The sequence below is a fragment of the Lynx rufus genome, unplaced genomic scaffold, assembly GCF_022079265.1.
Source record: "Lynx rufus isolate CCGP_SWC_20201006 ecotype Redwood Valley unplaced genomic scaffold, mLynRuf1.p SCAF_2, whole genome shotgun sequence".
Classification (NCBI taxonomy): Eukaryota; Metazoa; Chordata; class Mammalia; order Carnivora; family Felidae; genus Lynx; species Lynx rufus.
In genome coordinates, this window is record NW_025814834.1 from 423298 (window position 1) to 447291 (window position 23994).

Consider the following 23994-nt stretch of genomic DNA (forward strand, 5'->3'; position numbering starts at 1 on the left):
TGAACTCACGGACCGTGAGATCATGACCTGAGCCGAAGTCGGCTGCTTAACCAACTGAGCCACCCAGGCGCCCCATAGTAGTAAGTTTTAAGAAACCTCTTTACCTCAGTTTTCTTAAGTATAAAACTAATTATAATGCAAACGGTGAGGATGAAATTAAGTAACACATCCTGCAAAGCACTTTAGAACAGCACTCAGAATATGGTAAATACTTAATGTTGGCCATTAGGTTAGGACATCTAAAGCAAATGATTCAGAAAGATTGAAAAATAAAACTATGCAATGAGTGTACCAGGCATACTGTAAACAACAACAACAACAACAACAACAGAACAGCAAGGGAAACCTGAACTTAGAGAATACACAGTTGCATTTAGGCCAAAAAGGCACTAGAACAAAAGAAAGAGGACATTTTATAAAAGGAAAACAGTGCCGTCCTCGTCAAGCTATAACCATGAATATCTCTGTACAAGTGAATCTAGTGTCAACATTCATAAAACAACAATTACAGGAGATAAGAAGAGGAATAGACACGAACACATTACCAATGGCTAATTTACTTCCTCAGTGCTAAAGTAATCACATGGACAGAAGTGATATTATGGATGATGTGTGCGTGTGCAAATAAGTGCATAAACAAGACTAAAAATGGTCAGGAAGAATTAAACGGATAATATGACCAAAACGTCAAAGAGGCTATTTTGGGGTGTAAAAGAGTAAGAAATTTTCTTTTCCTCTGTACTCTTTTATATTGACTGAATTTTTTACTGTGAGCATGTATCAATTTTATAATTAAAAAAATACATACAGAAACTTCCTGGGGCAGAAAATGCAAAACAAAAAGACAACACAAAAAAGCACACAAAATGTTATTATTTTATAAACCCAACTGACTTGGATAATTAACAATAACAGCATTAATTTCTAAACTGCAGAAAATCTACAGCAATAGGAAATTTTGTTTTTCCAGAACTTTATGGAAACAACGTTCCAAAAACAATTTACTTTCTCTAGTGCTCTTACTTGTCTCCACATTTAATTCCAGTAAGAAAAAAATTGACCCCCTGTAAAGCCTGTGTTCTCAGCAAGAGTCTGTCCTCTCTCAAGGTACCTATTTTTATTTTTATTTTTTTTAAGTTTATTTATTTTTGTGAGAGAGTGTACAAGCGGGGGAGGAGCTGAGAGAGCGAGGGAGACACAGAATCCAAAGCAGGCTCCAGGCTCTGAGCTGTCAGCACAGATGTGGGGCTCAAACTCATAGAGTGTGAGATCATGACCTGAGCCGAAGTCAGACACTTAACCAACTGAGCCACCCAGGCGCCCCGTACCTATTTTTATTTTTATTTTTTTTTTAAATTTTTTTTTTTTCAACATTTATTTATTTTTGGGACAGAGAGAGACAGAGCATGAACGGGGGAGGGGCAGAGAGAGAGGGAGACACAGAATGGGAAACAGACTCCAGGCTCTGAGCCATCAGCCCAGAGCCCGACGCGGGGCTCGAACTCACGGACCGCGAGATCGTGACCTGGCTGAAGTCGGACGCTTAACCGACTGCGCCACCCAGGCGCCCCTTATTTTTTATGTTAATACACTAACAAGTTCAATTTTTATTTTTATGTTAATACACTAACAAGTTCAATTTTTATGATGTTACTATTTATACCTAATTTATAATTTCATTTCATATTACAATTTGCATTCATAATGACATTTAGGTCATGTTTTTATTATTCTGTGTGGTTTTAAAAGATGGAAGATTGATGTAAATTAAAGCCAAAAGCAAGTAACTACAGAGCTGAATGTTCTTGATTTAACAGAAGTTTGATTTGAAAGAGCTCACTATGTATTTAAAAACAAATTTTTTAATCTTTATTTATTTTTGAGAGGGGGGAGGGGCATGGAGACAGGGAGACACAATCTGAAGCGGGCTCCAGGCTCTGAGCTGTCAGCACAGAGCCTGATGTGGGGCTCGAACCCATGAACCATGAGATCATGACCCAAGCTGAAGTCGGACGCTTAACTAAGTCACCTAGGTGCCCCACTATGTATTTTTAACATGTATCTTTCAGCATATCTTCCAGGAGAACAGCAACGTCTAGAGCCTTCAGGTGATTCTGAGTTGTCTTAACAAAAATTACTTTAATAGGAAAAAACTGGTTTTTCTTCTGCTATAAAAATCTGACTTTACCAGTTTCAAATACCAATACATGCCCCCCTGCCAAAAGCATACTGCCACCTATTAGTGAGAAACAAATTTAAAAAGTAAAGTTATGATGATATGAAGAAACATTACGAATATTTAAGTACAGAAAACTAAGAACGTATTTTTCATAATCAGGAACATGAGACTTATTTCAGAAAGACATTTTAGTTTATCAATGGACTTATTTCACAGAAGTCTAAACTGAAGCTTTTGAGAAGGTTATTAGTTCCAGGCAGGTGTTTAAGATTGTGGATTAAGGAAGAAAATATTTCTTTTTTCACCATCATCAGAAAAAGCTCTTGAATAAGGGCTGGGATCCTCTCTGCCACTGTGGCAAAATGAAGCTGTGTTATATAATCTATACAATTATACACATAAAAGCATAACACGTGTGCACAAGAACATTCCACAGCATTCCAACAACAGCAGTTTGGAAGCACCAACAGATGTTTTCATGTTTCTCTTTAATGACTAGTCAAAATCTCTAAAAATAAAAGCCCCATAATTACTGCAACCAGGAGTCAAAGACTGAGGATAGTTTTAAAAAGTTGCCTCCCTGGCCCACAGCATGACACTTGTGACACTTGTCCTTTGACATGAACCAGTATGAACGCAATCACAGCACCACACAAGGGCAATACTAGCATCTCGGGAAGGTCACAGCAATGGCTGTCCCTGCCCTTGTGTATGAGAGTGCAGGTCACTAAAGGACACGGCAAGGACCCTCCACTCAGATGCTGAGGATCACTTCAGGCTCCTTGTGTCCCCAAATAGCTCCCGACCGTCCTCCCAAAGCAGCTCTCCTCATGGCCCCTATCTGAGGCCCAAGCTGGCATCACCTTGGCTCTTTGGTTTCTGTGCCAACATCTTCTGCACAGCAAATCCTGTGGGCTCCTGCTTCAAAATCCTTCCAGGACGAAACTGATGGTCAGCACTGTCCTGCTCCTCCTCTCCATACCAGCCCTGACCTGGCTCTGGTCCAGTCATCATGCCCTTGGGGCATTTCTGCCTGCACCTCCAGGCCACTGTTCCAACCACCCTGAACACTCTTCCTGAGAAGAGAGGTCTGAGCCCCACTCCCTTGCTATCTCAGAGTGCAAACCCCACATTCCTGTCCCCTTCCCGTTTTGTCTCTCTCCCGAGCACTAAGTGTTCTCTGTTTCGCCGTGGTCATTGTCAAACTCCTGCTGCAGAACAAGCACCGAGAAGGCTGAGCTCACTGTCCATCCTGCTGACCTATGCACTTCCGGCTTCCACGAGGGTGCCTGGCAGGTGCTGAGGAAACATACCAGCTGAACAAAGGCGGCCCCTATGGGCCTCTGGGTCAGTAAGCACAGCTCAACCCACACTGAGAGTCTGTTTCCTAGGTCTCAAATTCTCATGTGTGATTTCCACCATTTCCTGTCCTTTTCGTCACTGTAGATGTCACTTCTGTGAAGTCTCCAGCATTCCTTCTTGTTTCCATCTCTTTTTTTAACTTTAAATACAATGTATATGCTATTTCCCTAACTCTTAACCTCCTATTTTTTTCTAAACTTCAAACACAATGTAGAAATATTTGCAAATCATGTATCTGATATAGGGGTTAATATCCAGGATATATAGAGAACTCTTAAAACTCATCAACAAACTCCAAACAACCTGATTTAAAAAGGGGCACAGGACTTGAGTATACATTCCTCCATAAGAGATCTACCAACGTCCAATAGACACGTGAAAAGATGTGTGACATCACTAATCACTAGGAAGATGCAAACAAGAATCACAATGAGACACCACCTCACACCCATTAGGATGGCTGCTATCAAAATAACAGAAAACAAGTGTTGGAGAGGATGTGAGGAAATGGGACCCTCATCCACTGTGGGTGGGAATGTGAATTGGTGCAGCCAATGTGGAAAATAGCCCGGGGATTCCTCAAAAATTAAAAACAGAATTACCACATGATCCAGCAATTCTACTGCTGGGTGTACATCCAAGGAAGTGAGAGCAGGGTCTCTGTGAGGTGTTTACACCCCCGCGTCCAGAGCACCGTTATCCCCAACAGCTGAAATATGGAAGCACCACTGACAGATGAACGGAGGAGCACAGTGTGGTCCACCTGCACGATGGAATATTGTTCAGCCTTAAAAAGGAAGCAAATTCTAATGCCTGCTTCCACATGGCGGAGCCCTGAGGACATTATGCTCCGTAATCAAGCCAGTCACGAGAAGACACGCAGAGTCGTCAGATTCACAGGGACAGAGAGCAGAAGGGTGGGCGCCAGGGGCTGGGGGTGGGGGATGGAGAGTCAGTGTCTCATGGGGACAGAGTTTCAGTTTTACAAGAAGAAAAGAGCTGCACAGAGGATGGCAGTGATGGCCGTGCTGCGGCGTGAATGTATTTAAGGCCCCTGAGCCGTGTGCCCTTAAAGGTGGCTAAGGGGCGCCTGGGTGGCTCAGTTGATTGTCTGACTCTTGATTTTGGCTCAGGTCATGTTCTCATAGTTTGTGGGTTTGAGCCCCGCGTCGGGCTCTACGCTGACAGCTCAGAGTCTGCTTGGGATTTTCTCTCTCTTCCCCTCTCCCACATTCATGTGCTCCCTTTCTCAAAAATAAATTTAAAAACATAAAAAAGGTGGCTAAGATGCTACATTTTTGTTGCATGTATTTTACCACAATAAAAAAAAAAAAACAAATGATGCAGATCAAACACCAGAAAAATCCTCCCTAGACCCACAAAACAAAAAACCAGAAGTTTTATAAAAAACAGGCTCCTGCCCATTTTAAAAAAAAAAATTTTTTTTTTAATGTTTGTTTTTGAGACAGAGAGAGACAGAGCATGAACGGGGGAGGGGCAGAGAGAGAGGGAGACACAGAATCGGAAGCAGGCTCCAGGCTCCGAGCCATCAGCCCAGAGCCCGACGCGGGGCTCGAACTCACGGACCGTGAGATCGTGACCTGAGCTGAAGTCGGACGCGTAACCGACTGAGCCACCCAGGCACCCCAGGCTCCTGCCCATTAAACTGGAGATTTTATTAAAAATTTTTATAAGATGGGAATGCAAACTGGTGCTGTCACTCTGGAAAGCAGTATGAAGGTTTCTTAAAAAATTAAAAATAGAACTACCCTATGACCCAGCAATTGCACTACTAGGTATTTATCCAAAGGATACAGGAGTGCTGTTTCGAAGGGGCACATGCACCCCCATGTTTACAGTAGCACTATCGACAAGAGCCAAAGTACGGAAAGAGCCCAAATGTCCATCGATGGATGAATGGATAAAGAAGATGTGGTATATATATACAATGGAGTATTACTCGGCAATCAAAAAGAATGAAATCTTGCCATTTGCAACTATGTGGATGGAACTGGAGGGTATTTATCGTAAGCGAAATTGGTTAGTCAGAGAAAGACAATTATCATATGATCTCACACATACGAGGCCTTTAAGACACAGATGAACACAAGGGAAGGGAAGAAAAAATAATATAAAAACAGGGAGGGGGACAAAACATAAGAGATTCTTAAATATAGACAACAAACTGAGGGTTGCTGGAGGGGTTGTGGGAGGGGGGATGGGCTAAGTGGGTCTGGTGCGTTGAGGAAACTACTCCTGAAATCATTGTTGTACTATATACTAACTAAATATTTAAAAAAGAAAGAAATAGCAAAAAAAAAAAAAAAAAAATCTTGTAAGAAACATTGCCGAAGGGGGAGAAGCAGGCGCTGGTGAGCACTACTGGGGGTGCGGAGGACAGTGATTTCACTGCACCCGTCCCAGCCTCACAAAGACACATAACACCCTCTGGTGTAGGACTGCCACTGTACATATTTATCTAAAGGAAACAATCAAGAATGTGTATAAAGACTTATTATAGAGAAACTGAAAGCAGAAAACTTTGTAGCCATTAAAGACTTTTTAAAGAGTAATTACACAAAAAAATATTCACAGTGCGTTAAATTTAAAAATAGACTACAAAAATGCATGTAAATCTGATTCCAATTTTATTTAATATATGTGGTAGGTAAAAAGTAAAAGAAAGATATTCAGAAAAATGTGAATGGCTGTTCCCTCTGGGTAGTTATCTTGGGTCATGGATCACTTAAATTTGTCTATTTCTCTACAACGAATTATTTGTATGGCAGAAACTGAATTACTTTGCAGATGAGTTCCATCTAAAACCAGGAGCATCAGGAACCCCAAGTGACATCCTGGTTGGTCTTGCAGCCACAGTCAGTTCAGCAAGCAGCAGAGAAGCGAGAGGGACCTCGCCAGAGCACAGCTCCTCTGTGGACGCTGACCCCAGTGAGCACGTCATCGTGCGAGAGTAATAAAAAATGTACAAAACACTCTACAGAAGTGAAAATGCAGGGGTGCCTGGCTGGCTCAGTTGGAAGAGTGTGCAACTCTTGACATTGGTATTGTGAGTTTGAGCTCCACGTTGTGGGTAGAAATTACTAAAAAAAAAAAAAAAAATACACTTAAAAAATACGAGAAGTAAAAAAGCAGAATGCTCTCTTTGAAAAAAGAGAAAATTATAAGTCTACAATTAGTTTTCTGGAGAATCTTGGTTTCTTTCTGGATCTGGAAGTGACCATTAAAACCGTGGGGCTGGTGTGCTCTAGAAATGCTCCACAGGAAGACACTCCAAGTTGGCTGTGGAAACAACATTGGACCTTCTTGGTACAGAGAAGAGGGTTTTTGAATCTTGTTCAGTGATGGATGGGTGGGTGGGTGAATGAAGAACGAACGAACGAACGAACGAACGAAGGACAGGGCCAGGAGAAAAGGGCACAAAGGTTGGAATCAGGTGGGGAGGGTACACGTTCCAGAACATACCAACTCTTCTTAAAGCCACAGGCCCTGGTCCTGCCCAGAATCACCTGAGACCCCTGCCAACAATACCCTGTAAGCCAAGTCTGCGGCTCGGTGCCGAGGCCCCTGGAGGCTGTAGCAGCAGGAAGGAGGGACAAGTCCCTCCTGTCAAGCCGGTGGCAGGAGGATGGAACTGGAGGGTAAGAGAGGGTAAGAGTCCTCCACAGAGGAGGAGGGGACAGCTCGACAGGAGGGGAGAGAGGCACACAGTCTGGGGGGCATTGTGTGGAGGAAGGGAACGTATGACAGGAGAACCGGCTGGCAGAACCGTCCTGCATGACCTGGGCAGGGCCAGAGTGGGCACATCTCACAACCACAAAGTCTATGCTAGGAACACACCCTCGAGAAACCCACACGCGTCCCCACGACAACATATACAACCTCAGTGTTCCCAACAGAACAAGACTGAATTCTAGTGCATCCAGAAAACACTGCACTGAGCCCAGGGCAACAGGGACTAGCAGGGCAGCCGAGGGAAGGCCTGCACTGGAGGACTTCGGGCCTTTCTGGCCTCTGGGAACTGCCCTCAACTGCAACCCACATGGCCCCAGTGGGAGGAGACATGGACCAGGTCATCCCACAGTTCCGGATGGGTCACCTGATCAAAGCTGTCCCCAGACCTGGAACAAGGCACTTCTATACGCCGTCAAGAGGCCTAGGGTTGAGATTTAAAACTTGGTCCTAACTTGCCCTGTGTGGTGATTTTTTTTCTTTTTTAAAGGCTGCCCCTTGCAGGGACTAACCAATTCATTAAAAAAAAAAATTTTTTTAACGTTTATTTATTTTTGAGAGAGAGACAGAACACGAGCAGGGGAGGGGCAGACGGAGAGGGAGACACAGAATCTGAAGCAGCTCCAGGCTCGTAGCTGTCAGGACAGAGCCCGACGTGGGGCTCGAACTTACAAACTGAGATCACGACTTGAGCTGAAGTCCGACACTCAACTGACTGAGGCCCCAGGTGCCCCTGTGTGGTGATTCTTTAGGGACAGAGAGAAAGAAGCTGGCCGAGGAAAGGGGGACCAAGAATGCTGGGCAAGGGGGCCCCAAAGAAGAGCTCATCAGGCAAGCATCACCCTCAAGTGGGTCACCTACTTGTGGGGAGGTGGGCCAAGAATGCAGGCATCTGAAATTTTGGGGAAGAGGTGAAAAGAACTGAAGGGAGCCATGGGTCAAAGGCCAAGTCAGTAAATTAGGTATATGTTCAGCTCCTCAGCCTTCTAGGAACAAGCCAAAGCAGAACCATTCGGGATGAGAAATGAGAGTATCACTGGGGTAAGACGAGAGCACGGGGCAGGGTGGCGCTCCTGGGTGGCTCAGTCAGTTTAAGCGTCTGACTTCTGCTCAGGGCATGATCTCATGGTTCGTGAGTTCGAGATTCTGCTTCGGATTCTGTCTTGCTGTCTCTCTCTCTCTCTCTCTCTCTCTCTCTCTCTGCCCCTCCACTGCTTGCACCGTTTCTGTCTCTCAAAAAATGAATAAAAACGTTTAAAAAATTAAAAAAAAAAAGAGAGAGAGCACAAGGTTTCTGGAGACAGCACGGGGGTGGTCACGAGAGCGGGCTCCCAGCTGGAGAGGTTAGCTGCTACCTGTGTCACCTGGGGGCTCATTCCATCTCATTCCCATATCCTGCTGGGGCTGCTGATGATAGGAGATAAAACTGTCAACTACCAGAACTGAGGTGCCCAAGAAGTGGCATTCCACGTCCAGGTGACCCTCCGCCAAGACACTGAGAGATCTCGGTCACTCTCTGTTACGTAACCATGGTGATGGGACTCTCACCGGTACAAAGATCAGGAGGACAACAGTTCCCTTTTCTTTTCCATTTGCTGGTCTGGCTTCTCCTCCGTCGACATCACATCCAACAGACTGTGTATGCCGACCTCGAGCTGTGTGCACGCACGCGCGTTAGGGTTGGCGGGGGGAGCCGGCACCAGCAGCTTTGATGACACGTCTCAGTCACTGAGGACAAAAACATCCACATCTCTGCCCTGTACCACCTGGCCATATTCCTGGGCATCATGGTCAAAGAAACAGATCAGCTTTCTCAGACAAAATAACAGGGTTCTGAGGCTAGGACAGAGTCCTATAATAGCTGTATACACTCGAAATACATAAGAGCTTTTGTATAAAGCCTGTATTATCTCCAAATTCAGATGCTGAATTACTGACTTTTTCTTCTGAGATCAGACCAAAATAAGTTCTAAGGAGGTTTATTTGCCATATTTAGGATGTTCATGTGGGAGCAATGACAAACATCTGGCTACGATACTTTCTGGAATTTTGACTATTTCTTCCTGGCCAGAAGGAAAACATTAACTTTTTACTGGAATAGCAACTAGCACGGAACTTCAGGACTGAGACACTGTCCTCCAACTTGTCACATATTTAAACTAAAGCTTTTCCAATTTTTTAAAAAAGTAAGCCTCCTCCCAAAATTCTGAGTATGATAAAGAAAAGGGGAATGTGAGCAAACAGATTAACAATAATCAAGAAACCTCATATTCATTAGAACTTGCTCCCCAGTTGCCAGCAAAGGCACAGAACATTCACTTCTGTGGGTGAGGTCTCACACACCCAAACTACACCCCAGATTGTTCTTTTAATCACTAAGTATCACCTTTTCCACACTATTAGCTTCCAGATAACAGAAAAGCTAAAATTCACATCAGTTCCTAAACCTGGTGGTGAATTATCAATTAGAAGAATATCTGTTTTAGAAATCTTGCCCTGAAGTCTAGCAGAAGGCCTCTCCCTCTAGCGCACCAACACTCAGACACTTTCCACGCTTAACGTGGTGTGGAGCTGAAAGCATTTCTACTCTGTGACTTTGCACACAGGACAAGACAAGCTGACACATGGCTTCCAGATGGTTTCTTTTATGGCTCAGAAAAAAAAAAGACCTTCTAGAGCTGAGGCCAGATTTCTGTTTTCAAAACCACAAAATTCATTTAACTCACTGAAAATAAATCAAGACTTTACTAGATCAAAAAACCGGCCACTGACTGACCTTCGCATAGCTAAAACCCCCATCAATAGATGTCAAATGTCACTTAAAATGAGACACGACGGAAGCCTAGGCAGATGGCTCCCCAGACTCCGTTGTGCAGGCTGCTCTCCTTTCCCGGAACCACTAGATAAGTGCCTTCTGTACAGAAAGTATCTTATCTTCATTAGTCATCAGAAGAAAGAGCCACAAAGTGTTATCTCACCTCCTATCTTACAAAGTCCTGGTAAGTATACGTCGCGGGCAGCAAACGATTTATATGGACAAGGGTAATCAAAGTAGTGGTTCCTTATAAATGAATTAAGTGAGAGAAATAACTGATTTAAAAATACAGTGTATCAGTCCTTAGTTCTTTAAATTTACAAGACAACTCTAAACGGAACTTTAAAATGTTTTACAGATCTTCCAAGTCAGCGTCCACTCTTCGCCAGCTTCATCTCAGGGACACTGTGGCCAGCCCTCAGCTGTGCTTTCTTGGTGGTCCTCACAACCTTGCAATGTAGAAACGTTCATTCCGGGGGCACCTGGGTGGCTCAGTCGGTTGAACGTCTGACTTTTGATTTTGGCTCGGGTCATGATTTCGTGGTTCACAGTCCCTGGGATCAAGCCCCCATGCCGGGCTCTGCACTAATAGCTTGGAGCCTGCTTGGGATTCTCTCTCTCTCTCTCTCTCTCTCTCTCTCTCTCTCTCTCTCTCTCTCCCCTGCTCACGTGTGCATGCTCTCTCTCTCTCTCTCAAAATAAATAAACTTTAAAAACAAACAAAAAAAATGTTCATTCCATATGTGTACCAGGGCTCTGCAAGAGGGTTAACTTCGTAAGTACCCAAAACCTACCCAAGGAACCACTCTGGAGATAACTGTTTACTGGTACAGTTCTCATGTTTTTGGCTCAAAACTTTCCCTTCCTTAACCATTAAAAATAACCATTCAAAATAAACTTGTAGAATTTCACCTCAAACCATAATGAGCTACCACCTAACACCCCCCAGGATGACTAGAACTCGGAGACCAGGTAATACAGGTGCAGGGGGGGACACGGACAGACTGGAGGCCCACACACTGCTGGTGGGTGAGCCCCAGACCCAGCCAGCCACTCTGGAAAATGGTGTGGCAGTTCCTCTAATGGTTACCATGTGACCCAGCAATTCCACTCCTGGGTACACACTCAAGAGAAACACACGCGTCCACACAAAACCCTGCACATGAATATTCACAGCAGTACGATTCCTAACAGCTAAAAGGTGGAGTGTCCGTCAGCTGCCGAATGATAAACAAAATGTGGTCTATCCATACACAGCATTATTCGGGCACAGAAAAGAAAGCAGTGCTGACACATTCTACACACGTACAAACCTCTGAAACGTGACGCTCGGGAAAAGAAGCCAGTCACAAAAGAACACACGTAGTCCCACTCACAGGAAATGTCCAGAACAGTGCGGTCTATGGAGGAGGGGCGCAGACTACTGTCCGCTTACAGCTGAAGCGAGAGGAGACGAGGGCAGCGAAGTGGCAGCTAAAAGCTGTGAGGTTTCTTCCTGAGGCGGCGAAGATGTTTTCAAATTGACCGCTGCAGCTGCCCGTCTGGGAACACGCTAAGCCTCGTGGAAGCGCACACTTCAAATGGGTGACTTGTGTGGGACGTGAACTTTACTTCAACGAGGCTGTTGAAGACTTTACCATCGACGCCACTAAAACCTGTCTGGACAAGAGCAGACCCTGGCTTCTGGCTGTAAGCCCTCTGGACTCGCGGGCAACAAGCACTGGACAAGCTCACGTGATCCAGCCCTAGAAGGGGCCGGAACAAAGTTTCCCCACACCCAGCGAGCCCCCCAGCTCCTCCTTGGCAGTTGGAGTGCTGGAAACATGGGCTGTCACTGCGGCGGTCAACACAGCGACGCGACACGCAGTGCGTCCGCACACCCAGGGACAGCGGAGAAAGAGATACAACTGGGGGCCTGCAGAGCTCACCTTTCTTAAGAAACTGTAACGAGGATGGCCAATGCCATCTTACTTACTAAGACAGACACGAAACAGCACACACTGCTCGGGAAGAGACGTGAACCCCAACAGGGAGGTCTTCGGGCTGAGCTACTCTGTATTTTCACTGAACAACATAGAAGCATTTCGAAAATAACTAAAAGTCAAAATTTTCCCTAAATTAAAAAGGTCCCTTCAATGTCAACTAGGGATTCTACACAATGCCAGTGATTCAAACTCCCTGTGTGCAGGAGCCAGTGGCCGTGTTCCCCCCCCCCCCCCAAACAAACACACACGCACTCGAATCTGAGGTCAGAAAACTCTGCTCTAGGGGAGAATTCAGGACACTCTTGAAGAAAGGATGTTAACCCAATCTATGTTTCGATTTCCTTCATTCAACACGTATTTACCGAGCCAGCACGGTGCCACACCAATATCTCGGCAGAGCCTCAGACAAAACTTTGTCTCTGGGACTTGCCTTCCAGGAGGAGAGAGACCTCAGACAAGCTCTGGGGCAGGGGGTGGCTTCACTAAGACCTTCCTTCTGTGCTGCCAACAAAGACCCAGCCGGGGGTATCTGTGCACTGTGGGCCTGCTGCCCATACCACGAGTGTGCGCCATCCCAGACAACAACCTGTGTCTCTTAGCTCAGATATAAAGGGCAGAGGGTGGAGGAGCGAGTGTCACCTGCAGGACCCTGAGACCTGAGCTCTACTGCCACCCGCTTGTCCCCTGACCTTTACTGCCACCCGCTTGTCCCCTGACCTTCATCCCCCATTCTTCCCAAAGCTCTTCCTTCCCCCTCATCTCCTCATTCAGGCACAAGACCCGACAGGTAAAGCATCCCGTGGAGGAAACTCAAACTTCCCCCAAGCAGTAACGACAGTCTGGGCGAAGAGCTCTGGGGGCCCAGACCGCCCAGACCACCCAGACCAGTGTGAGCTCAACGCCCGGCTCACGCCTGCGCCGACGGACCACGGAGTGACCCACGGAGCCGCCGACAGTTACCCTCACCTCATTGTAACGTTCCATCCTCCATCCAAGGAAGAGCCCAAGCCTCATTTCTACAACACACAGCGTGTGTGTACGCGGAAGGTTTCCTTAAGGCCCGTGTGTGACCGCGTGCCCGCCTCTACACGGGATGACGAGGCTCCCCTTTCTGAATATTCCATCCTAACCCTAAATGAAAGGAACCCAGCCACCCTTGCTCGAGGGTCACGGCTTTGGAAGTTATTTCCCGTGATCTCCTTCTCTGCTGCAAATAAAGTTTTCTTTGTGTGCTAACTCACCTGGTGGAGTTTCTACGTGTGACTCACCAAGGAGGGAACTCACGTCAGTTTGGTGACCAGCGGTCAAGGAACAAGCAGTGGTGGATCAGTGATGGGGCCCCAGGGGCGACCAGCCTCCATCTCTGGATCTTTTACATCTTTGGAGCCATGGCTCATGGGAGACACTGGGGAGAATGGATCAGGACAAGCCTGTGTTCTTGGACCAGAATCTCACAGAGGGGTATGGGGGAAGCATGTCCCCCCAGAGAAGGCCACGTGGCTCGCTCTGGGGCAGGCCCCACAAAGCATGTTGCCGGGCAAACGAGACCAGCCCACTGATGGGAGATACTAGAACTTCACAGAGACAGTCATCTTTCCAGAGATGCATTCCTGATCCACTGGCAACAGCCGTTGTGGTATACCGAATAAAAGGGTCACAAATTCCTTGGCATTCCCGCTACAAGGTAGCTCTACTGCTCCCCACTCTTCCCTGCTTGAATCTGGGCTTGCCTGGTGGCTTGTTTTGATCAGTTAAACTTGGTAGGCGTTACAGCACATGAACCCCAAGCATCCAGGGACCTGGCAGCTTCCACTCTTGAGAACATTTCCATCACGGTGCAAATAAGGAGAAGCTAGCTCCCTGGAGGGTGGAAAGAGGTTCTAGCTGGGGTGCCAGACATGGTAGGCCCTCCAGGCCGGCCCAGACCAGAAGACCCTCCCAAGCCAACGCTCAAACATGCAGGAAACATTTGATATTTACTGTGTGAAGTTACAAGGTTTTAGAGTGGTCTGTTACTTAACAAAATCCACTGACAGGGTACCTGGAAGCTGAATACAAATGACTCAAAAAAATATACTGAATTCTAACTCCTCCTAAAAGGCATGCGTTAGTGGGTAACATCATTCAAAAAGTACTCCATCCAACTCGGGGTATGTGGCAGCAGTGTGATTCTGCAATTTCTGGTGACTCCGACAGGCTTACCAAAATATCAACCTGCAGGGAAATGAAGATGATGATTCCATCTGATGAACAGAAGCAACTATAGGGGCCAAGGGCAGGCCTCCCCAAGATGGGCCACTGTGGCATGAACACTATTTTGAGTTAAAAGCAATAAAAACCCAGCAGATTCAGGAAAAGCTCTTCACCGCCCCCCCCCACCCCCCAACTAACTGTCTGCACCAGGAAGAGAACTATTAACAAAGACTCTTCACCTGAGACACTTATCTGCACGACAGTCAACCCCTATTCCCAGACATCTCCTCTCCCCTTCCTGTCCCAGACCCAACCCCCCTCCTGAGCTCATATAAGCATCGTGCTGCCTGTGTTAGGAATTTCCATCTCTGTGGATTCCCTATACATATGCTATTAAGTTGGATGTTTGCCGGTTGATCTGCTCCTGTCAGTCTGATTCTTGGTCTAGCCAAACAGGTCTGGAAGGGCAGAGAAAATTCTTCCTCCCCAACACAATAATCTCAACCTACTCAACTCTGACAAGTTCTAAATATGGTGAAACCTTTACAAAATGCCACTTCTGAATGCTGACGAATAAAGCAATCCAGACACTTAGCGATGGCGTGTATATCAGAGAAGGGCTATGTGTTATTTATGACTCCACAATAAATATGTGCTTTCTTCTTTTTTGGGCCTAGTTTTAGTTGATAAAGACTATTAGGCAGGATAAAAAAAGATGCTCTGAAAGTAAGCTCTGAATAGCTCAGTTCTTTGTGTTCTTTTCTCTCCTCTCCTCTCCTCCCCTCCCCTCCGTTCTTTCTTTTGAACATTCTGAGAGTGTTATAAGCCTAGACCATAGTGGGTGTGTCTATCAGAAGACGGCCAAACGGTGGAACTCTTGAGAGCACTGGCTGGAAAAGATCTGGGAGTCCAGCTAGCCCTGCACACCTTTAACCCATTTCCTGCAGGTGACTCATCAAAGAGCACCTTGCGGGGCTGGGAAATGCTGCCAAAGAGAGCCCACAGCAAGTCTCTAGCTCTCCAGCATTCAAAGGTAGCCTGTTTTGGACTACCTTCCCAGCAAAGGCTGCCTCTGGCAACACGGGAGTGACCTGGGAAGCTGGACAGACAGGTCCTACCAGTTTCAATTACTACTGCCCTGATGAAATGCTACTCAATTTCCTCCTCAGGTAAGACCTTAAAAGGAGTGTTCGGGGTCCTCTGAATTCAGATACTATGAATCTATGCACTAGACGCTTACCATCAAACACTCAAGCAGGAGAGGCAAGAGAGGCTGGTGTGCCTGGGACCCCAGGCAAGAGGACTGGGGTACAGCCCTGACCTCCAGCTCCCCACCACTGACCCCCTCCCTCACTCCCTCCTCCCCTTCCCATGCAATGCGTTCTGAATTAGGCACCACCAGAGCCCCCAAGAAGTTTCCTCTAGGGTCATCACAGCCTGGCCCCCAGCTCAGTAATCTTAGTTTCTGTGTAGCATCCTGACTTCTTGACAGAAATCTCTAAGCACAAATAAGCCTCTTGCTAAAGTTTAAATTCATTCTCTTGTCCTTCCTTTTGTGACATTAAGAGCAGAAAAAACTTCTAAAGATATTACTTTAAACCATTATGAAAAAATTAGAGAAGAGAGACTATCTTTGTGCATTACATATAAAATAAATAATTTTAAAAAGCACACTCATTCTAACACCATTTAGAAAATCAGTGTTTTCTAAAGTATTATGTGGGTCTAAAAAGTATTGATTAGATACATATATACACACATACACTTATATGATACATTTACACATTTTTGCTATATTCACTTGTTTTTGCCAACATTATCAGTGCAATCTATCGTTAGGAAATTTTCAAAATAAAAACGTTATTATGTTTTCTGTATCTGTTGATACAGAAAAACAAATTGAATGTTACTGTGCACCACCACCTGTGTGCCAGGCTCTTTGCACGCGTCCTTGCCACAGCCCCTGAGAAGAGGGGACTACAATCACCGCCATGTATCAGAGAGGAGCTGACACACAGTGGGCAGATCTGGACGGGTCCAGTCCGTGCTCCACAGCAGTCAGCCAGCCTCTCTGAAGAACAGAAGGGCCATGTTGTATCAGAATTTCAAAGGAAAGACAGGAGAATATCACTTTTCAAATAAAAGGAGAAACTCAGAATCACTGTTTCCAAGGATCTTAGTGTTACCAACACCACCCTTGGTCAGCTTGATAAATAGGCCAAGTCTGATCAGCAAAATGGAATGTGGTTCATCATACCTGACTTTTAGAAAGTATAAGGAAATATGCCTCCAAATATCACTACTTACCTCAATGTCAAATATTTCCATGCTGTTGTCCAGCAGCTTCACTCGGAGGTGAAGGTGCTTCTCCTGTGTTCTGGCTGATGCCCGTGCTGCGGTTGCCAAGAGGTTCTGCCCAGGCTCGAGGGTGCTCACTCCCCCTGGGGTCTGGGCGCCCAAGCGTGTCCCTGGAGTCTGCAAGACTCTGTATGTTCCTTCTATCTCCCCCATTCTTCATCAGCTAAGAATGAAGAGCACTCTAAAACAAAACAAAAAACCCCAAAGAGTCATTGAAAGTCATTTAATGTTTGTTTATTTTTGAGACAATGTGAGAGACAGAGTGCAAGCAGCGGAGGGGCAGACGGAGGGAGACACAGAATCTGAAGCGGGCTCCAGGCTCCGAGCTGTCAGCCCAGAGCCTGACGTGGGGCTGGAACTCATGAACCGTGAGATCATGACCTGAGCCGAAGTCGGATGCTCAACCGACTGAGCCACTCAGGCGCCCCCGAAGTTATTTAGATATTAAAAAAAAAATCAGGTGCCCAGGAATTCTCTGCTCTAATTTTGCAACTTCTAGGTGTCTTAAGTTACATTAAAGCAAAGAGTTAAACAAGATTACCTTCTACTCATACATGGATCGGTGGATCACAAAATAACAAGCACTGTTCACAAAGACACTATTTCCTGGTGCTTCTGCAAGCCAGGCAACGCATCCTCTCATGTAACTCACAAGACCTCATCCAACAGTGGCCTGTGCCTTCGTCTGGCCGCCTGGAGTCCCCCGGTACATCCTCTGGGCTCCAGCAGCCCAGAGAGTTGCTGTGCTGATGGTACACTGTTAAATGCCAGATGGTACATTTCAGCAAAGAGGAGCAGGTGCCACACAGCAAGTGCAGTGCACGACGGGCACCATTCAGTAGGCCACTCCCTGTGCTGGGTGAGGTCAGCCAGGTGAGGACAGCCCAGGTTTGTCTGGGCCGGGTTCAGGCTTCCCAGTTTTGTAAGTGGTGTCTTACCGGGCTAGACGGAGGCCATCAGAGTGACATGAGGGCTGTGTGCCTGATGTGAGGGGCACTGGCCCCAGGCCAGGCCGTTCCCAGCACCACTTACCTGTTCTCACGATGTTCTTGCACCCGCTGCCCGCTAAGCAGACACCAGCACACAAGCGATGCCCTCCGCCCTTTCCAGTACTCCATGGCATGCCATGGAAACTTCTCTAGCTTCAAGCTAGAAAGCCGAACAGGGTTAACCACGTCATTGTTTTTACAAAGAAAGAAGAGGCTGAGTATCAGCTAGAATCTAATAATACCAGCTTGCTTTCCTTTGTATTAATCTAGCTACTCTCTATTTATGACAAATTTACTTCTTAAATATGTGTATTTACGTTTGAAAGTCAACTTAAAGAAAAATCTTGATCAGTGAAGCACAGTATGACAAAAAACAAATTCGAGACGTTTACTCAAGAAAGAGCAGATGGGAATGCAAGCTGGTGCAGGCACTCTGGAAAACAGAATGGAGGTTCCTCAAAAAACTAAAAATAGAACTACCCTATGACCCAGCAATTGCACTACTAGGCACTTATCCACAGGATACAGGTGTGCTGTTTCGAAGGGACACAGGCACCCCCATGTTTATAGCAGCACTATCGACAAGAGCCAAAGTATGGAAAGAGCCCAAATGTCCATCGATGGATGAATGGATAAAGAAGATGTGGTATATATATACAATGGAGTTCTACTCTGTAATCAAAAAGAATGAAATCTTGCCATTTGCAACTACGTGGATGGAACTGGAGGGTATTATGCTAAGTGAAATTAGTCAGTCAGAGAAAGACAAAAATCATATGGCTTCACTCATATGAAGACTTTAAGACACAGAACAGATGAACATAAGGGAAGGGAAGCAAGAATAATATAAAAACAGGGACAGGGACAAAACAGAAGAGACTCTTAAATACGGAGAGCAAACAGGGTTACTGGAGGGGTTGTGGGAGGGGGGATGGGCTCAATGGGGAAGGGGCACTAAGGAATCTACTCGTGAAATCATTGTTGCACTAGATGCTAACTAATTAGGATGTAAATTAAAAAAAATAAAAAAGTAAATTAAAAAAAAAAAAGAAAGAGTGGAGATGCTGGGAAAACTACCTCACTCCCTTACCTCTGACAAGCATTCTACTAATGTGCGGTAAATTTCTTAGAGAATTAATCTAAATTTCCGGTCCATTCCCTCATGTGCCAACCTAACTGTTGGCTCCCCGGCCCTTTTATCCGTTCCATGCTTACTTTGTTATCAAGAAGAACCATTTCATGAATGTTTTGTCTCTTGAATTAAGTTTAAAAACTTCTCAGTCACCCGCTGAGCCACCTCTACCACATACTTAAACCCTCCCCAGCAAAGACAAGGTCTCCAGCCCACGTGGGCAAGAACTTCCACACACGTGTGATCTGTCGAACAAGCAGGCAAAGCACAAGAAAGCTAAAACCTCCCGGGACAGTGAACCAAGAACGGTATGAGCAAAGTGACAAGGTGGTGTCACTTCGCCAAATACACCTCCCGCCCCCACTCTTGCACAAGGACGGACTGCCCCTCGTGGACAGGCACAGGTCTGGTTCAGGTTAGCAGTTACCCACCATATTCGAATCCCCTCTCCGGTTGTATGCACCCTGACAGCAGGAACTAAATTCTTACTGTGAATGTTTGCTAAGTATTTATTTAATTCACAGCAGTGTCATCAAGGAACATGAACCGCCTTGTCAGGCAATGCACCATACAGGCCTGAGCAGCGAAAGACAGACTATGGTCACAAACAGAAAACACTGGAAAATCACTAATATTCATGCCACTAATATTAAATGTGGGATGAGATTCTGAGAACCAGAAGGATGAGCTTTTTCAATTTCACCGATGTGAGTAGTTAATGCAAAATTGATGGGATGTGAACAAAGAAGACACCACCTGTAAGGCGTCTCTAATGTACACACAGAGGAGAACAAGTTCTTGGTTAGTTCACAGCATTTACTGACCCTGAGGCACTGAGAGCAGGTCCTTCTGAGAAACTATGGGCCGTTTAATCCTGGGCACCAAACTGATCCTTCCCTTTTTAAGCTACTGTTCTGAAAATTTCTGTACAACCAAAACATATTTTAACAAGTCACTTATTTATTCCATTATATATTCTCATGTAGACTTTTTCTTTTTTAAATTTTTTAAATGTTTATTTATTCTTGAGAGAGAGAGAGAGGTGGGGAGAGAGAGACAGAGCAGGAACAGGAGAAGGGCAGAGCAACAGAGGGACACAGAATCTGAAGCAGGCTTCCAGGCTCTGAGCTGTCAGCACAGAGCCCAATGTGGGGCTCAAACTCACGAGCTGTGAGATTATGACCTGAGCTGAAGTCGGACGCTTAACTGATTAAGCCACCCAGGGTTTCCTGATATAGATTTTTTTCTTAATAATTTTAGATGGAAAAAATTTCTTCAGATTATCTTCTACTCATTATAATAAGAGAGTCCTGTCTAGACACATACTTCTAAAACAAAACAGGCAAGACTCACCCCCAGTGTGCTGAGGGGCACATCAGGGTGGGCACGCTGTAAGAAGACTGTGCAAGGAGATTCGTACTAGAAAACTCGCAGTGGTCCATCTTGGTGGGAGGGCTTCTGTCTCCAGGATAAGGTTTCAGAAGGGCCCTCTGGCATGGTCAGCATGGTTACGTCACTTGGTTAGACCATGTTCACTTTATAATCATTAAGCCATATACTCGATTTATGTGGTTTTTCTAGATCTTTGTTTATTTATATAATAAATAAATTAAAAACAGCATACTTTTAACATTATTTCATCTTTTCTAAGAACAAAAGACCACTTCTTGGTCCACAAGAGATCTGTGCAGGTCTGCATGCCTTTTGAGCAGCAAATGGACATCCTAGTTATTTTCATCTAGTCCAAAGACCTCAATGTAGCTTAAGCTAAGACTCGGGGTCATCAGACACTCTTGTTCTGGAAGGTCATTGAGGAAATGGCCCTGAAGTACCCTACTGCTTATGTTCTAAAGAAAAATACAGTTGCTATCACATAACGGTATGTGGCATAAATTACACGTTTAATATTTACTTGGCTTCAAAGTTTAAGAAATCTTAGAAAATGAGGAACTTAACAGAAAACAGGTACAGAACCCCCATGCTGCCCTCAGAGACTACCCATCTGCCCCAGAACGAACAGTGTAACCGGACCCCTGCAGAAACGCGAGGCCACTCTTTCAGTCACGTGCCCTGCCCATCGCCTCCTCCAGCTGACCGCGGGAGAAAACGAAAGGAAAAACGTATGCGCTGAATGAATCTGTTTTACATCAATTACGACCTAACAGAAATTACTTTGTTTTGCCTTGTGTGCTTCTAAATACACATTTAAAGGGCAAGAGTATGCAAGACAGATGAGAAACACAGCAAGGCCACGTGAGCGGTTCTTCGGTCCTGGGAGCCCTAAATGTTAGATGTTAGCCCCTGCTCACTTCTCCTGCTTCCAGAGAGCCTCCCAGAAATCCAGAGGGAAGCAGTGGTGTGAAGAACCAAGGCCCTACACGGGCTCCAGATTTTGTCATCCTCCTCCATGAATGAAATGCTCTGCAGATTTCATTCCTAAAAATATTTCTGGTAGCTGGACACAATTTCCACTACTGACATTTAGCACTACCTACTAGAAAACTCCGTTCCTACCTACATATTTTCATTTAATAAAAAATTTTTTTAATGTTTTTTTAATTTATTTTTGAGAGAGAGAGAGAGAGAGAGAGAACGCGTGCGCATGAGTAGGGGAGGGGCAGAGAGAGATGGAAACACAGAATCCAAAGCAGGCTCCAGGCTCTGAGTTGTCAGCACAGAGCCCGACGTGGGGCTCAAACTCACAAATTGTGAGATCATAACCTGAGCTGAAGTCGGCTGCTTAACTAACTGAGTCATCCAGGCACCCCTAAAATTTTTTTAATTTTCATTTTGAGAGAGACAGAGAGACAACAAGCGAGTGGGAGATGGGGGAGAGAGAGAGAGAGAGAGAGAGAGAGAGAATTCCGAGAAAAACTGTAAAAACCACCTTGTGGGGCGCCTGGGTGGCGCAGTCGGTTAAGCGTCCGACTTCAGCCAGGTCACGATCTCGCGGTCCGTGAGTTCGAGCCCCGCGTCGGGCTCTGGGCTGACAGCTCAGAGCCTGGAGCCTGCTTCCAATTCTGTGTCTCCCTCTCTCTCTCTGCCCCTCCCCCGTTCATGCTCTGTCTCTCTCTGTCCCAAAAATAAATAAACGTTGAAAAAAAAAAAAAAACCACCTTGTGATGTATTTCTATCTCAAAGTTGGAAAAATTCAGCTCAAAAGTCTGTCCATTTGGGCGCCTGAGTGGCTTAGTCAGTTAAGTGTCCAACTGATCAGATCTCATAGCTCGTGAGATTGAGCCCTGCATCCGGCTCTGTGTTGACAGCGTGGAGCCTGCTTGGGATTCTCTGTCTCTTTCTGTGCCCCTCCCCCACTTGTGCCCTCTCTTCCTCAAAATAAACAAAAAGTCTATCCAAGCTTTGGGTGATGACATGTCAATGCGGGTTGTAGCAGATGTGCTACTCTGTGTGTGTGTGTGTGTGTGTGTGGGAGGGCTGATGGTGGGAAAGGCATAAGAGGGACAGGGCATTTGGATATCTCTGTACCTGCAACTTGACTTTGATGTGAACTCAACACTGCTCTAAAACATAAAGCCTATTAAAAAAAAAAAAAAGTCTGCCACAGAACACATAACTCAGAAATGACTGGGCCAGGACCTAAGCCCGGCCTGGACCTGGCCACTAAGCCGCCTTGCTGTCTACTGGAAAATGAGCACATGGCTCCCCAGACAAAAGCACCCACTAGTCATGGTCCACAATAAAGGGAATTGCTTAAAAATTCTGTTATGCAAAAGATCTCCTTGGTTGCCTCTTCCACCCTCCTTGGTTGCCTCTTTCAGGAGGATCATAAAACCTAAGTGTATACTGACCAATTAAGGAAGCAGAACATGGCACTCACTTCGACGACATCTTTCTAACACACCTAGAGCATACGACAGCGCTGGCAAGAATGCTCGTTGCTGACAATGTTCAGATGGAGTCCTCACCTGGCTCCTGGGCCCTGGACTACATCACCTCTTCACTACAGCACAGCAAGAGGTAGGCCCTTTTATTCCCTAATAAGCATGACTAGTATTTTTTAGAACAAGCAACTAAACAATTCAATCAGTATAAGGAATCAGAGAGAAAAATGTCAGAACATGCACCGTAAGGCAACGCCTCAAAGAGCTGACAAGAAACAGCTGGCCAGATGGAGGGCAGGCAGGGCATCCGCATGCATGGGCACGTGTACTGGTGGCACAAACACACCCACCTCCTCCAATCAAAAGGTTGATTCTCAACCCTTTTTTCCTTTGGTATGAAGCTGCCCAACTTAACACCAAAATCTTCACGGACAAAAGCAAGGTCTTTATGGTTCTCTAGCATGAACAAGAGAGTTGGAATAGAAACATGTGCATTTGCTTGTCTTCAAACAACAATGGAAGGACAAACCCAAACGTACTGACAGTGGCTGCCCATGGGATGGAATGCACCGGGAATACAGCACTGGAAACCTCTTCTTCCAGTGCACAAGGTTTCCATGGGTTGACTTGGGAACCTCCCGAATGTTTTACATACTTAGAAAGCAAAATGAAATCAGTGTTTTAGAAAAGCCCCAAAACTCAAAAATGAAATAAATGATCCTCACTGTACATTCAGACAGCAGCTAAACTACAAAAGGAATTACTTCAAGTGACTTTCAAACTCAGTAACCTCATTACCCATCACTAGTGAAATACATCCTAAAGATTAAAGACTACGAGTAAAACCACAATGTGGCATATTCTACAAGAAAAACAATCTCATTTCTTCAATAAATGGCAAAGAAAAAAAACAAGCAAGCAAGCAAGCAGGCAGGCAAGCAAGCAAGCAACGGGGTGGGAGGAAGGTGATAGACACTGTTAAAAGATATTATCTGTCAAATGCTCCCCATGGACCTTATTTGAATCCTGAATCAAGTATTTGTGGAACAATCAGGGAAATCTGAGCACTTCCTTCAAATTAGGTGATTTAACAAGTACCACTAATTTCCTAGATGTTTTAATGGTATTGTGTATATACGAAGGTGGAAGACACCCCATCTCTTAGAGATACATAACTATTTTTGGATAGTGGAATAATACCTAGGATTTACATTAAAATAATCCACTGAGGTGGGGGTCAAGAAGATAATAGTCCCTCCCCCCCAAAAAAACCCCAAATTATTGCCCATATGTTAATCATTGGAGCTGTTTTTGATATATGCACTTTTGTGGATGTTTGGAATTTTCTACGAGTTAAAAAAAAAGAACAAATGAAAGAACAAACAACAG

The 23994-nt window shown here is 45.4% G+C and overlaps 1 protein-coding gene across 1 annotated transcript in view; it reads right to left on the reverse strand.

Moving 5' to 3' along the window:
* Positions 1-23994, reverse strand: part of FARP2 (FERM, ARH/RhoGEF and pleckstrin domain protein 2) — a 108790-nt gene that overhangs the window by 76674 nt on the left and 8122 nt on the right. Inside the window, exon 2 of the mRNA XM_047085476.1 lies at positions 16592-16823. Coding sequence (XP_046941432.1) covers positions 16592-16795 — 204 coding nt within the window. The 5' untranslated portion in view covers positions 16796-16823. The remainder of the gene's footprint in view (positions 1-16591; positions 16824-23994) is intronic.